General features: G+C 33.1%; 1 protein-coding gene and 1 long non-coding RNA gene across 2 annotated transcripts; one reads left to right on the top strand and one right to left on the bottom strand.

Annotated features, from left to right (window-relative positions):
• Positions 1-422: 422 nt before the first annotated feature.
• Positions 423-8,042, bottom strand: LOC107916242 (uncharacterized). The gene is made up of 5 exons (XR_005919834.1): positions 7,884-8,042; positions 6,408-6,437; positions 1,208-1,351; positions 597-1,123; positions 423-515 (listed from the first exon to the last, which is right to left on the bottom strand). It is a non-coding gene; the product is annotated as an uncharacterized lncRNA (long non-coding RNA).
• A 2,659-nt stretch (positions 8,043-10,701) lies between these two features.
• Positions 10,702-12,513, top strand: LOC107950201 (cytochrome P450 71A1). The gene is made up of 2 exons (XM_016885007.2): positions 10,702-11,659; positions 11,750-12,513. The coding sequence occupies exons 1-2, from the start codon at positions 10,715-10,717 to the stop codon at positions 12,362-12,364; spliced, it is 1,560 nt and encodes a 519-aa protein (XP_016740496.2). The 5' UTR covers positions 10,702-10,714; the 3' UTR covers positions 12,365-12,513.
• The last annotated feature ends 1,013 nt before the right edge of the window (positions 12,514-13,526 follow it).

A 13,526-nucleotide genomic window follows, 5' to 3' on the forward strand; every position in this document is an offset into this window, starting at 1 on the left:
ATCTGGTTATCAATGTCGTCAATATGAACAGAACTATCACTGGAAGCAATCGCTTCGTACTCCGCCTTTTTATCCTTTAATTTTTCCTAAAAAATAAATCCTATAGTTAGGAATGCAATATATATTAAAAAAACCCAATGCAACATAACTTAACAATATTTGCACTACAATAAATGAAATAAATCATTAGAAAATAAACTCTATAAATTATTAAAACAATTTAAATTGTATTAATTAAGCAAACGTACCATAATTTCTGCAGCTTCAGGAGTCATAGGGTTTCCATCTTTCTTCCTATGTGTAATGTCAAAAAGTTGAAGGCGTCCAACTTTTTGACCGGACGACAGTTCCTACAATAAAATAGTAAAAATATTAATGTAAGTAAGTAATAAATATCTGCCAATATTAAAAATTGAAAATACCTCTGCATGAGCTACACACGCAAAACTTTTCGACCCAGCTGTGTGAGTGAATTTTTGTTGCTGCCTACTTTTTTTTCCAACTTCTTCACGATCCTACATTATGAAATTATTAGTATGTTAATTAGGAAATACTATACACCAAAGTAATTACAAAATTTTATAAGTTAAACATACCTTTCCTTTCTTCGAAGTCCAAAATCTAATGACCTCTTCCCACTGGTACCTCAGCATTCCCGGTGGGACATTTTGTAATCTCTCATCGAGTGTTGTTTTTGTCTTAAAATAGTCTTTCTTTAAAGTGCTCTTATGGTCTCTCCATCTTTTTCCCAATGCCTTATTTACATAAGCATCGGAGACCTCTAGAGTAAATCTCGCCTACAAAAAACACAACTTAAGAAAGTAAATGTAAACGAAACTTAAACCCAAGTATTATAAATGACATACACGTTTTGTTACCTTAATGTTATCGAGAGCTTGGTTCTTGTTACTCTCGGGCACTTTATGCCATGACTCGAAGTTAATGGGTAACATATTTGCATTCCGTGCTAGAATGCCCATGTATCCTGCTAAAAGGCGAGCTTCTGATCCAACAGGCTGACCGAAGCTATTACTGGATACTTGGACACGCTCGACTGGATCTAGGTCGTATAAATCGCTCAGTACCGTATGTCCGTGACCTCTCCGCGTCCGACCAGTTTCATCTGAAAAATAAAAGTATTGTAATATACGAAATTTAAAAAAACAAACAAGAAGTCAACACACATGTAAATTAAATGTTAAATTACTTTGAACTTCTATAGGTTCCTCAGGTGTAACCGGAACATTCGAAGATCCAATAGCAGTCTGTTGTTCAGTGCTGTTTGTTTCCGCCGAGTTTGGAGTACCTTGAACAATGCGGTGCGATCGCACTTTTCTTCTAGGCATTTTATCTGCAATAGAAATAAATTAGTTGAAAACTTAGTATACAATTACAACAATAATATCACATATAAAATAGTTGAAATGTCATCATTCGTAGATGTAATTAGATAATCGTAAAAGCTTACTACATTATAATTCGTAAATCTCTTCATCCGTATCCTGGCGGACCCATTGAAATTGTGTACTAGTACTAGAGATGTTTTCGTTTAAGTTCTATTTTGAAAATGGCAAAGTTTGTGTTCTATCGTCAATGTCATCTCTACTTCCACTGCCCATGTCAAACAAGTCTCTAGGGATGTTACGGAGTACAACGTACCAACCCTCATCAGTTGGGTCTTTTGAGTAAAAAACTTGTTTGACTTGAGAAAAGTTTACCATTGTGAAACCAAATTGATCTTGCTTGGTTCCACGTGCAGTGTTAACATCGGCCCAATCACCTCGAAATAAGACAACTTTCCATTTACCGTAGTAATCCAACTCAATTATGTCAGTAAGAAGTCCAAAATATTCCTCATTTCCCTCTACAAGATTATTGTCCCTAGCACTAGCATAACTTGTAATTGAGGAATTAACCACTATTCCACAATTTTGTGTTCTCTTCAATCTCTCGCGATATTTTGTATGAAATCTGAATCCGTTTATGAGGAACGCACTATATCTTTTAACCACCCGATCTGGACCTTGGGAAAGCCATTTAACTTCGTCGGTGACGTTCTTCTCACTCCAAACCTATTGAATGGAAAGTAAACTGAGTAATTAAAATGTTTTGAGTAAATGTTATTATTTGTCGGTGAAAGCTCCAATTACATACCGTTTGGCTTAACCATTCATGAAAAGATTCTGTAAACAACTTATTGATATCTCGATGTTGTGTTCTTCGGGAGCGTGAACGAGATCTCAATATTTGTTTGTACTCACTATGTTAAAAATATGTTCACTTTGTTAGACTATAAATAATTTTTAAATGATGAATATTTATCAAATTTCCAGAACTTACTTGCGTAAAGGTTCGATTGATTCATGGTGAAACAGAACATATCGATGTGCTTGAACCCACGATAAATCATCTAATTCTGCAATTTCAACTTTACCGATTGGTTCTCCAAAACTTTGGAACAAATAAGTCTCGGCAAAGTTATGATCCGTGAGTCCAGCATTTCTATTTGGTCTGTTCAACCTTGTTTCAACATCTTCCAAATATCTTGAACAGAAGGTCATACATTCCTCTGCCAAGTAGCCTTCAGCAATCGATCCTTCTGGATAACGCTTGTTGCGGTAATAAGACTTTAATTTGGATAGGAACCTAAACACGGTATACAACATTATCAAAAGTTGTAACTAAAGGCATATAGGTGAATGGAGGAAAATTTTAAAAATTGTAATTAACACATTTCTATGGGATACATCCATCGATAGAAAACGGGTCCGCCAAGAATTGCTTCATGCGGGAGATGGATTATCAAGTGAACCATAATAGTGAAGAAGGAAGGTGGGAAGATTTTCTCCATGTTGCATAAAGTTAAAGCGGCTCAATCCTGTACCTTCTGAAGTTCTTGAACATCCAAAACTTTGCCACAAATGACTTTCATTATATTGGATAGTTCAATTATACAAGACGTCACCTTCTTGCACATACAACATCGTAGAGCCACTAGCAGTAAATCTTGCATCAAGATGTGATAGTCATGTGATTTTAGCGAATATAATCTTCGATCTTTAACACTAACACATCGAGATATATTTGATGCATACGCATCTGGAACCTTTATATCCTTCAACACCGTGCAGAATAATTCTTTTTCCGTCTTCGACATTGAAAAAATAGAAGGCGGCAATCAATATTTCCCATTCGGAGTGGATTGGGATGAAGATCAGGTCGGATTCCCATTTGGACTAAATTAAGTCGACTCTGAAGATTGTCTTTTGATTTTCCGTCGATATTCAAAACTGTACCCACAATGTTCTCACAGACATTTTTCTCAATGTGCATAACATCAAGATTGTGTCGTAGAAGGTGATGCTCCCAATAAGGTAACTCAAAAAAATACTTCTTTTTTTCCACAACTCCGCCTCATTAGGATCGTCCTCTTCATCAGAGTCATCATCAGCTTCATCATTGGATCTTCTATTTCTTTGCGTGTTTGGCGGTTGGTTCATCTTCCCATAAATAAAATTCATATCTTCCAACATGAACAAGATTTCAGAGCCACTGGTCTGCGAAGGAGCTTCTCTGAACTCTTCAATACCGTCAAATACAGAACTCTGAAATCTAAATCTATGATTTTCCGGTAACCACCGACGATGCCCCATGTAAGAGAACTTCTTCCCATTGTACAACCATTGCGAACATGTTTGTGCAGGATAATAAGGACACGCATAACGACCCTTGGTACTCCAACCGGATAAATTGGCATAGGCGGGAAAGTCATTAATGGTCCACATCAAAGCTGCACGTAAATTAAAGTTCTCCTTTCTCACCACATCGTATGTCTCGACACCAGCCCACAATTGTTTTAACTCTTCAATAAGTGGCTGTAAATAAATGTCGATATCATTCCCGGGCCCTTTCTCCCCAGGGATAATCATAGATAAGATAAAGGAAGATTGCTTCATGCAAATCCACGGAGGCAGATTGTAAGGAACAAGCACTACTGGCCAAGTACTGTAGGCAGTGCTCATGATCTTGAAAGGATTAAATCCATCAGATGCTAGCCCAAGCCTCACACTCCTAGGATCGCTTGCGAAGCTTGAAAATTTATTGTCAAATGATTTCCAAGCTAAAGAATCTACCGGATGCCTTAATAGTCCATCATCGGTTCGTCCTTCATGGTGCCACGTCATTGACTCTGCTGTCTTCGACGACATGAAAAGCCTTTGAAGCCTTGGTATCAGCGGAAAATACCGCAAAATCTTGATCGACTTCTTTCTTAGCTGTGCATCATTTTCATCGTCGTTCCCATCTTCTGTGTTTCTATTTATCCAACAGGATTCGCCGCATACATGACAGCACTGTTGGTTTCTCCGATCGCCCCAGTACAACATGCAATCATTCGGGCAACTATGGATTTTGTTGTACCCAAGACCTAAGTCTTTTATCATTTTCTTCATATCTTTGCATGACTGAGGGATTTTTGCAAACGGAAACATTTCTCTCAAAAACTCTAACAGCATTGTCAATGAGTTCCCGGTCCACCCTCCCAAACATTTTAACTGGAAAAGACGAATGCAGAAAGGCATTTTTGAAAATTTCGATCCCTCATATAGTTCTTCGTTCATCTCATTAAGTAGCGCGTAGAACTTCGCCGCTTCTGCATTCGGCTCTTCATGAGGTACACTTGTTCCCGGTTCGGTAAAAGCATTTGCACCAACATTGTAATCATCAGATGCCATAAAGTCAGCTGGGAATGACGGCTGAAAACCCTGATTGTGCATATTAAATGCATCTCGCAACATACCTTCCATATCATCCCTCCAACAGACTGATAGTAAGCAGTACCAGGATAAGATACATCCATCGTTGAAGAGGAGGTACTAGGCGGGCATTCTCCATGAAAATGCCATTTTTTATAACCCCGAACAAACCCATCAACAATTAGATGCTCGTATACAACTTCGCGATAATGCCAGTTTATGTTGACACACTTCTTACACGGGCAAAGAATCATGTTCTCTTGGCTTGCATATTGAAATGCAAAATTGAGAAAAGTCTCAACTCCGTTTCGATAACCGTTGCTTACCCTTGACAAATTCATCCAAGATCGGTCCATATCTTAATTCTTGAAGTCTGACGTTGACAATAAATTGCACGGGTAAGTTATGTAAGTTATGTAAGTTGTGTATTATGTAAGTTATTATTATGTAAGTTATGTAAGTAATGTATTATGTAAGTTGTGTATAATGTTAGTTATCAAAGTTACAGTATGTAAGTTATTTAAGTTATGTAAGTTGTGTATTATGTAAGTTATGTAGGTTATGTATAATGTAAGTTATTATGTTATTATGTAAGTTATGCAAGTTTATATATAAGTTTATATTATGTAAGTATTACACTTTTATGTATCTTATTTATAATTATTTTTAAAATTATAAAATATATTGACAATAAAATTGACATATAGGTTATATATCCATACCATATATGGGGTGATATATTAAAAATATAGGTTTTAATATTTAAAAATAACATTTACAACTATTTTTAAAATTATAAAATTTATTGACAATAAAATTGTAATATAGGTTATATATCCATACCATATATATAAATAAAATTGAAATATAGGTTATATATCCATACCATATATATAAATTTTAAATATATATATATATATATAAATTTTAAGTAATGTAATATATTTAAGTAATGTAAGTTAAAAATTTTTGTAAGTAATGTAATAATTTTAAGTAATGTAATATATTTCAGTAATATTGTAATATATTTAAGTAATGTAAGTTAAAAATTTTTGTAAGTAATGTAATAATTTTAAGTAAGTAATATATTTAAGTAAATTTTAGTAATTAATATATTTACGTAATGTAAGTTATAAATTTTAAATATATATATTAATAATTCATTGACATTCATTGACAATTCACTGACAGTCAATCAATTAATCACATCTAACGTCGATAATTTATTCATTGACATAAAATCAAAAATCGATAATTTATTCACATTAAACCGAATAAACTAATCGGCCATAATTTATTCAATTACTCAAATATAAAAAGTGATTGAAGAATCATAATATGAATTTTAATAATTTGCCTCATATAGTTCTTGGGTAAATGATACGTACAAAAATAACAAGCATAATTTAAAACTAGCATAACTTGTAATAAGCTGTAAAGTTACACGCAAATTGAGCTAGCAACATATAAAGCAAAGATGATCATTAAAACCGATACCCACGGCTTTAAAACCAAAAATCTTAATTAAAACTCCGTTTTAAAACTAAAAAAAATAACTAAACGATAAAGCTAAAATATAACCAAATCCAAAATTTAAACATTTGGAGGTGTTTTTTTTAAGAAAACTATCTAGGGAAACATAGAAATAAATACCTCAAATTTCCTCAACTTCGAAGCAAACTTCTGCAAAAGAACAAAAAACACACACACAAGTAAATTAGTACCAACAAAACAGAAAAAAATAACAGAAGAAAACAAAAGAATATTTAACTAAATTAAGATTCAAATCTAAATTTGAATTTTAATTATGACAACAATCAGAACAATACATAAAGACCAATGCAGAACATGACTCTATATTTATTCAGAATTACCGTATGAAATATTTCCATATCAAATTCACTTCATTATTCATACCAAAAATTAATATCAAATATTTAACAACTTTGATTCAGATGAAATATCTAAAATCAAATTCACATCAAAGAACATTTGACAGTAGCCTAAATTTAGGATCTAACCAACCATTCTTTTACAAATTATGAACAGTTGACAGTAGCTAAGATGCTGTCTACAGTCACAATTTCGGCAAAGCAGCATTGAGTCTCATAACCCACAAGATAAAATTTGTTACATTTAACTAAATATAAACAAGATCTATTATTAAATAATATTTTGCTATCGCAAAATTAGACAAATAAACAGAACAGGTATTTGCAAAACAGAAAACAGAAAATATCGCTAAACAGACTAGAAAACAAACTAGAAAACAAAACCCAAGAATTAATACAAGATATTATTCTTCAAATATATTATTTTTTTAAAAAAGGCATACACATTCCATTATCTCCACAATCGTGGATCACTCAAAATCCAAGTAAAATAAACATAGAAATTTAATCTGCAGCAGCATCCTAACACTTGTTGAGTTGAATACATAGAAATTTGGGTTTCAATAAACATAATAATAACTTCATTATTATTTTGAGATTCAATTTACCTAGATTTTCCCTTTTGTGTCCTGCACTTAAAAAAGCCACTAACAAACCCATCATTTTGCAACATATGCTAAGAAACAGTTTTCAATAAACATGAAATGATGATATTTTCTGCTGCAGATTAGCTAGAGGAATGGTTAATTTTGAGATTCAATTTAGCTAGATTTTCCCTTTTGTGTCCTGCACTTAAAAAAGCCACTAACAAACCCATCATTTTGCAACATATGCTAAGAAACAGTTCTCAATAAACATGAAATGATGATATTTTCTGCTGCAGATTAGCTAGACGAATGGTCAAAGACATTCAAACGAATAAAAATAATGGAAACCAAATTGGAAATTTGAGTATACCAAAATAATTAGATACCAAAATAAGAATTATACCAAAATAATTAGATACCAAAATAAGGAAACAGGTATACTTTAGAAGTTAAACCCTGAATTAAACTAATAAACCGTGAAATAGAATCCCCACAAATGGAGTACAAACCCTAACATGCATAACTTTTTCTACAAAATTATCGACCTAACATGCAAAAAGAAAAAAGAAGAAGATTAACTATAGATTAAAAAAATCCCCAAATTGACTGAAAGAAAAATGTAGATCGATTATTGAGGGAAAAAGGGTTACCTTTAAAACAATAATTCCGCAGCTTTGATAACAGAGTGTAGATCGATTCAACTATTGCTTTGTTTCTTTTGATTTCTGAGTTCTCCTCTGATTTTTTTCTTTGTATTTTGGTCTTTCTATTTTTTTCTTTTCCTTTCGATTCTCTACTCTGCCTTACTCTGTGTTTTTTTCTTTTCCTTCTTTCTCAGATACTAAATCGATAGACTGAAACTGGTGTTTAACAACGTGTAAAGAAACGGCGCCGTTTTAGACAAAGTATACAGATTTGCGGCGTTTTAAGGAAACAACGCCGCTATTGCTTCCATAATTTCCAAAATTAAATTCCGAAACAGCACTGTTTTAAGAACCTTAAATATATATTTGCGGCGTTTTTAGCAAAAACGACACTAAAAATTACCTTACTGAATAGAAACGGTGCCGTTTTAAGAAACTTTAATCCATAGTTCTGGCGTTTCCCAAAAAACGCCACTAAAATTTCAAGTCCTGAAGAGAAACAGTGACGTTTTGAAAAACATTAATACATAATTGTGGCGTTTTTAGCATAAACGCCACTAATAGATTACACTCCTCTTCTGAAACGGTGCCGTTCTGAGAAACTATAACACATATTTACGGCGTTTTCCCAAAAAACGCCACAAATTAAATTAAATTTCTAAATGGGAACGACGTCGTTTTGAAAAAAATGGGTACATAGTTGCGGCGTTTCTATGCAAACGCCACTAATGTTTTTTATTTCTTATAATGTGGTCCTATATATCCAAAATAAATAATTATACCTAAATATTCGTATATATATCAATCTATTACTTTTATAACTTATTTATTAATTCTATTTAAACTAATATTTAAATATATCAAATGGTTTAGATTAAAATTTTTAAATATAAAAGCATTAATGTATAAAATTTTATCATTTAATAAATCTTAAGTCCCCAATCAATAATTAACCTTAAATCCTAATTTAACCATTCAATACATGTAATTAAATTACAAAAACTAATTAATCTAAACCTAAACCCCTAAATTGACCCTGAATCTCTAAACTCTAAATCATATAATTCTTAACCCCTAACGTCTAACCCCTAACCCCTAACCACTAAACCTTAAATCCCAACCCTTAAACCATAATCCCTAGTCCTTAATCCCTAAATCTATACTCCATAAACCTTAAAATATTAACTCCTAAACTGGCCTTAAATATTAAATTAATACCCTAAACCCTAAACCCTAAACAAAGTCGTAAATATCTCTTTTATAATTATATAAGAAAATATTTAAAATATAAATTCAAAAACTAATTAATCTAAACCTAAAACCCTAACCCAACCCCTGAATTCGGCCTAAAACCTAAATCATATTCTTAACCCCTGACATCTATCCCTAAACCCCAAACCTTTAAATCCCAACCCTTAAACCATAATCCCTAAATCCATACCCCCTAAACCTTAAAATAATAACTCCTAACCCGGTCTTAAATCTTAAATTAATCATATACCCTAAACCAAAAACCTTAAACAAATTTATTATTACCCCTTTTACAATTATATAAAAACATATTTAAACTATAAATTAAAAAACTAATTAATCTAAACCCAAAACTCTAACTTGACCCCTGAATCCCTAAACCCTAAATCCTTAACTATTAACGCTTAACGTCTAACTCCTAACCCCTAAACATTAACCTTAAAATAATAACTCCTGAACCGGCCTTAAATCTTAAATAATTAATAATCATATATATACCCTAAATTAAACCAAAAACCCTAAACTACAGTGATAATTAATTCAATATTTTAATATTAATACTATCTCTTTTACGATTATATAAGAAATTATTTAATATATAAATTAAAAAACAATCAGTAATCATGTACCCAAAAAACTTTAAAATTATTTTAAATAATATTATTTTAATTTTTCATTTATTTTATTTCAAATTATTTCCACATGTTATTATTTTTTTTGAAGATTTTAAATATTCAATTACAAATAAATTGAATTTTATTTAATTAATATAAATAAACTAGTTAAGATAAAATGTCCTTAGCGGCACTTTTCCATAAAACGCCGCTAAATACCTCAGCATTAGCGGCGCTTTTACAAAAACGCCGCTAAAAGCCCATAGAATTAGCGGCGCTTATTAAAAAACGCCGCTAAAGACCCGAAAGTAGGAAAACGTCGTTTTGCTTTGGCTTTTTTGCGGCGTTTTTATTAAAACCGCCGCTAATGGTTCTTTTTAGCGGCGTGTTATTTAAAACGCCGTTAATGCTCCTATTTTAGCGGCGTTTTCTTAAAAACGCCGCTAATTCTCGATTTTTTCCGGCGTTTTTTGTTAAAACGCCACTAAAGGTGCCGCTAAAAGCCTGCTTTGGTGTAGTGTATTCTTCATGTTACTACTATTATAATATGTATATAGTAAATAAAATTTTCTTTTCTTATTACTACATTAATAATGATTAATTTTTGATGGGGTCTAATTTGAACCTAATGGAGTCCACCCGAATAATTAATCATTTTCTTTTTATATGTGGAGATGAAAAGAAGCATGGTAATAATATGTATTTAAAATTATACATAGTGCGGGATAGTGGTGATAAAGATAGATTTAAAATATTAGGGAGTGGCGGTAAAGATAAACAAAGATTGGGAAAATTGATCCAAAAGCTAATAATGGGGTGGGGGGAAATGTTTGTCCATATATGTATTCTACTAAAAATGTAAATAATGTAAACATTAAACACATGTTTTTATTAATTTATGATTAACTATAATATATATTTATATTTTTGGAAAAATAAAATAACAAATCTTCATGATATATAGTTCTGAACATGCAGTTAGCTGCCATATGCATGGATCTCTTGAAAATGGACCTCTTGAATGTACCCAAACTTCCTAGCAATCCATTGTTTGTCTCTCTCATTCTCCTTTTCACCCTTTTAATTTGGCTCAAACTAGCAAAAAGGAAACACCTCAATTTGCCTCCATCACCCCCAAAGCTACCTATTATCGGCAACATTCATCAACTTGGCAAACTTCCCCACCGTTCTCTTCGAGACCTCTCAAGGAACTATGGTTCTCTCTTGCTTCTGCATTTGGGTTGTAATCCAACGTTACTGGTTTCATCAGCCGACATGGTTAGAGAAATTCTAAAAGACCATGACGTTGTTTTCTCCGACAGACCAAGTTCCACTGCAACAAATATCTTGTTTTATGGATGCAGGGATATGGGTTTTGCACCCTATGGTGAGTACTGGAGACAACTAAAGAAGCTCAGTGTTGTTGAGCTTCTTAGCCACCGAAGAGTACACTCATTTCAGTTTGTCAGAGATGAAGAAGTTGAACTTCTTATCAACAAAATCCGCCGTGCTTGTCTTAAAGGAGACTCTATTAATCTCTCAGAGATGCTTATGTTGGTTTCTAGCAACATAGTTTCTCGTTGTGTTATTAGTCGAAGAAGTGAAGAAGAAGAAGAAGAAGATGGGTGCTGCAAGTTCGGGCAGTTGGCAAAAAGAACGGGGGTTCTCCTCACAAGTTTCTGTGTAGGGGATTTGTTTCCTTACCTGAGGTGGGTCGATGTGCTTACTGGATATATTCCACGTTTGAAAGCATTATTTGGAGAACTGGATTCATTTTTTGATCAGATTATTAAGGAGCATACAACATTGAAAACTGATGACCAAGTTTCCAATAAGGACTTCATTTCTACAATTATGCAGCTCCAAAAGGATGGCATGCTTGAGATTGATCTCACTAACATCAAAGCAATCTTACTGGTTATTCAACACCCTCTCCTTCCTATGTATATAGCATCCCCCCCCCCCTTTTGCATGTTGGTCATAGGTCTTTAATTTTGTCAATCTCAGGACATGCTCGTCGCTGGAACGGATACCACTGGAGCGGCAATACAATGGATGACGGCTGAACTCCTAAAGCGTCCAAATGTAATGAAAAAGGTCCAAGAAGAGGTAAGGAATGTGGTGGGAAACAAATGTAAGGTGGATATGGAGGATATCAATAAAATGAAGTACTTAAAATGTGTGCTCAAAGAAACTTTAAGACTGCATCCGACTGTTCCTCTTCTTGTTCCTCGACAAACATCTGCAAGTGTTGAATTGGGTGGCTACCACATTCCTTCCAATATCACCATCTTGATAAATGCATGGGCCATTCAAAGAGATCCCAAATGGTGGGAAAACCCAGAAGAGTTCATCCCAGAGAGGTTCGAGAATAGCTCCATTGATTTCAACGGTCAAGATGTGCAGTTCATCCCATTTGGTTTTGGAAGGAGGAACTGTCCTGGGATGCCCTTTGCAGTTACTGTTATTGAGTATGTGATGGCTAATCTTTTGTATTGGTTTGACTGGAAGTTACCTGTGGGCGAAATTGCTGAGAACTTGGACATGACTGAACTCTATGGCCAAACAGTCAATAGGAAAAACCCTCTTCATGTTGTACCTATATCTCATTTCAGTTTTTAGATATTATATATTGGCTATGGTTTGAGTCTTTCAGCTCTTTCTTTTATTTGGAGAAGACAATGTTACTATCTTTGGTTCTTGTTGTAGTAATTCAACGAATCCTTATCGTGCAAGTGATCAATATAATAATTCAAGTAACATTTTACAAATTTGTTCCATGTGAAAATGAAACAAAATATTTTTCAATACATAATATTTCTTTGGATAAAGACAAGCTTCATTTACTCATCCACCATCTCTTTTATGGTAATCAAAGTTTATTGAGCTCTCAGTAGCAAATCCTTTTCTTTTCTCTCAAACCTAAGCCTCTTCACAACCCCTCAGACAAAAATGGCCACCAAATCAACTGTTGTTAACCTTGATAACACCAACACCAATTCCATTGTGGTGAAGTTCAATCCGGCATCTTAGTTGCCTATCAAACCAGTAGGCAGTCACAATTTCACGACTTGGAAACCACAAATCTCCGTGCTCATGCATGGACATAACCTCTTTGGTCATCTCCACGGCATATCTGTTGCTCTACCCACCACAATTTCTTACGAAAATAGGAACACTCCAAATCCATTATATCAAAACTGGTTTCGCCAAGACCAGTTGGTTCAAAACGTCATTCTGGAGTCGGTCGGTCCTTCCTTACGTCTACTGTTAATTCACATTATTTTACCTCCAATAATTCATTTTTGGTCCAATAATTCATTTACATTATCGGCTTTGCTTCATTTTTGGTGGGATCTCTACTTTTTCAATAATCCTTCACTTTTTCAATATACTACATACATCATTCATTTGTAAGTTTAATTCACATTATTTTACCTCCAATAATTGCGGGGTTTACTTGAAATTCTTTTGGTTTCAATAGGTTTTTAAGAAAACTTTTTTAGTTGCTACTATTTATATATTATTATGTAATATTTTTGGTTTTATTAAGTATTTCATTTTAAATACTTCAATATTCGTACAATTAAAATTTTTACAAAAAAATAAAAATAAAAATACTCATAATAAATCTAGACAATATTATGTCTAGGTTGTTTTAAATTTGATCAATAATTTATCATTTTATATTTTTTAGAAATTTATATATTTAGATGGGTTTAGGGTAGGATTTTTTAATAATAACATATGTTTTTTTATCTTATTTTGTTAAAATATATTTTTA

This window comes from Gossypium hirsutum, chromosome D10, assembly GCF_007990345.1.
Source record: "Gossypium hirsutum isolate 1008001.06 chromosome D10, Gossypium_hirsutum_v2.1, whole genome shotgun sequence".
Lineage (NCBI taxonomy): Eukaryota > Viridiplantae > Streptophyta > Magnoliopsida > Malvales > Malvaceae > Gossypium > Gossypium hirsutum.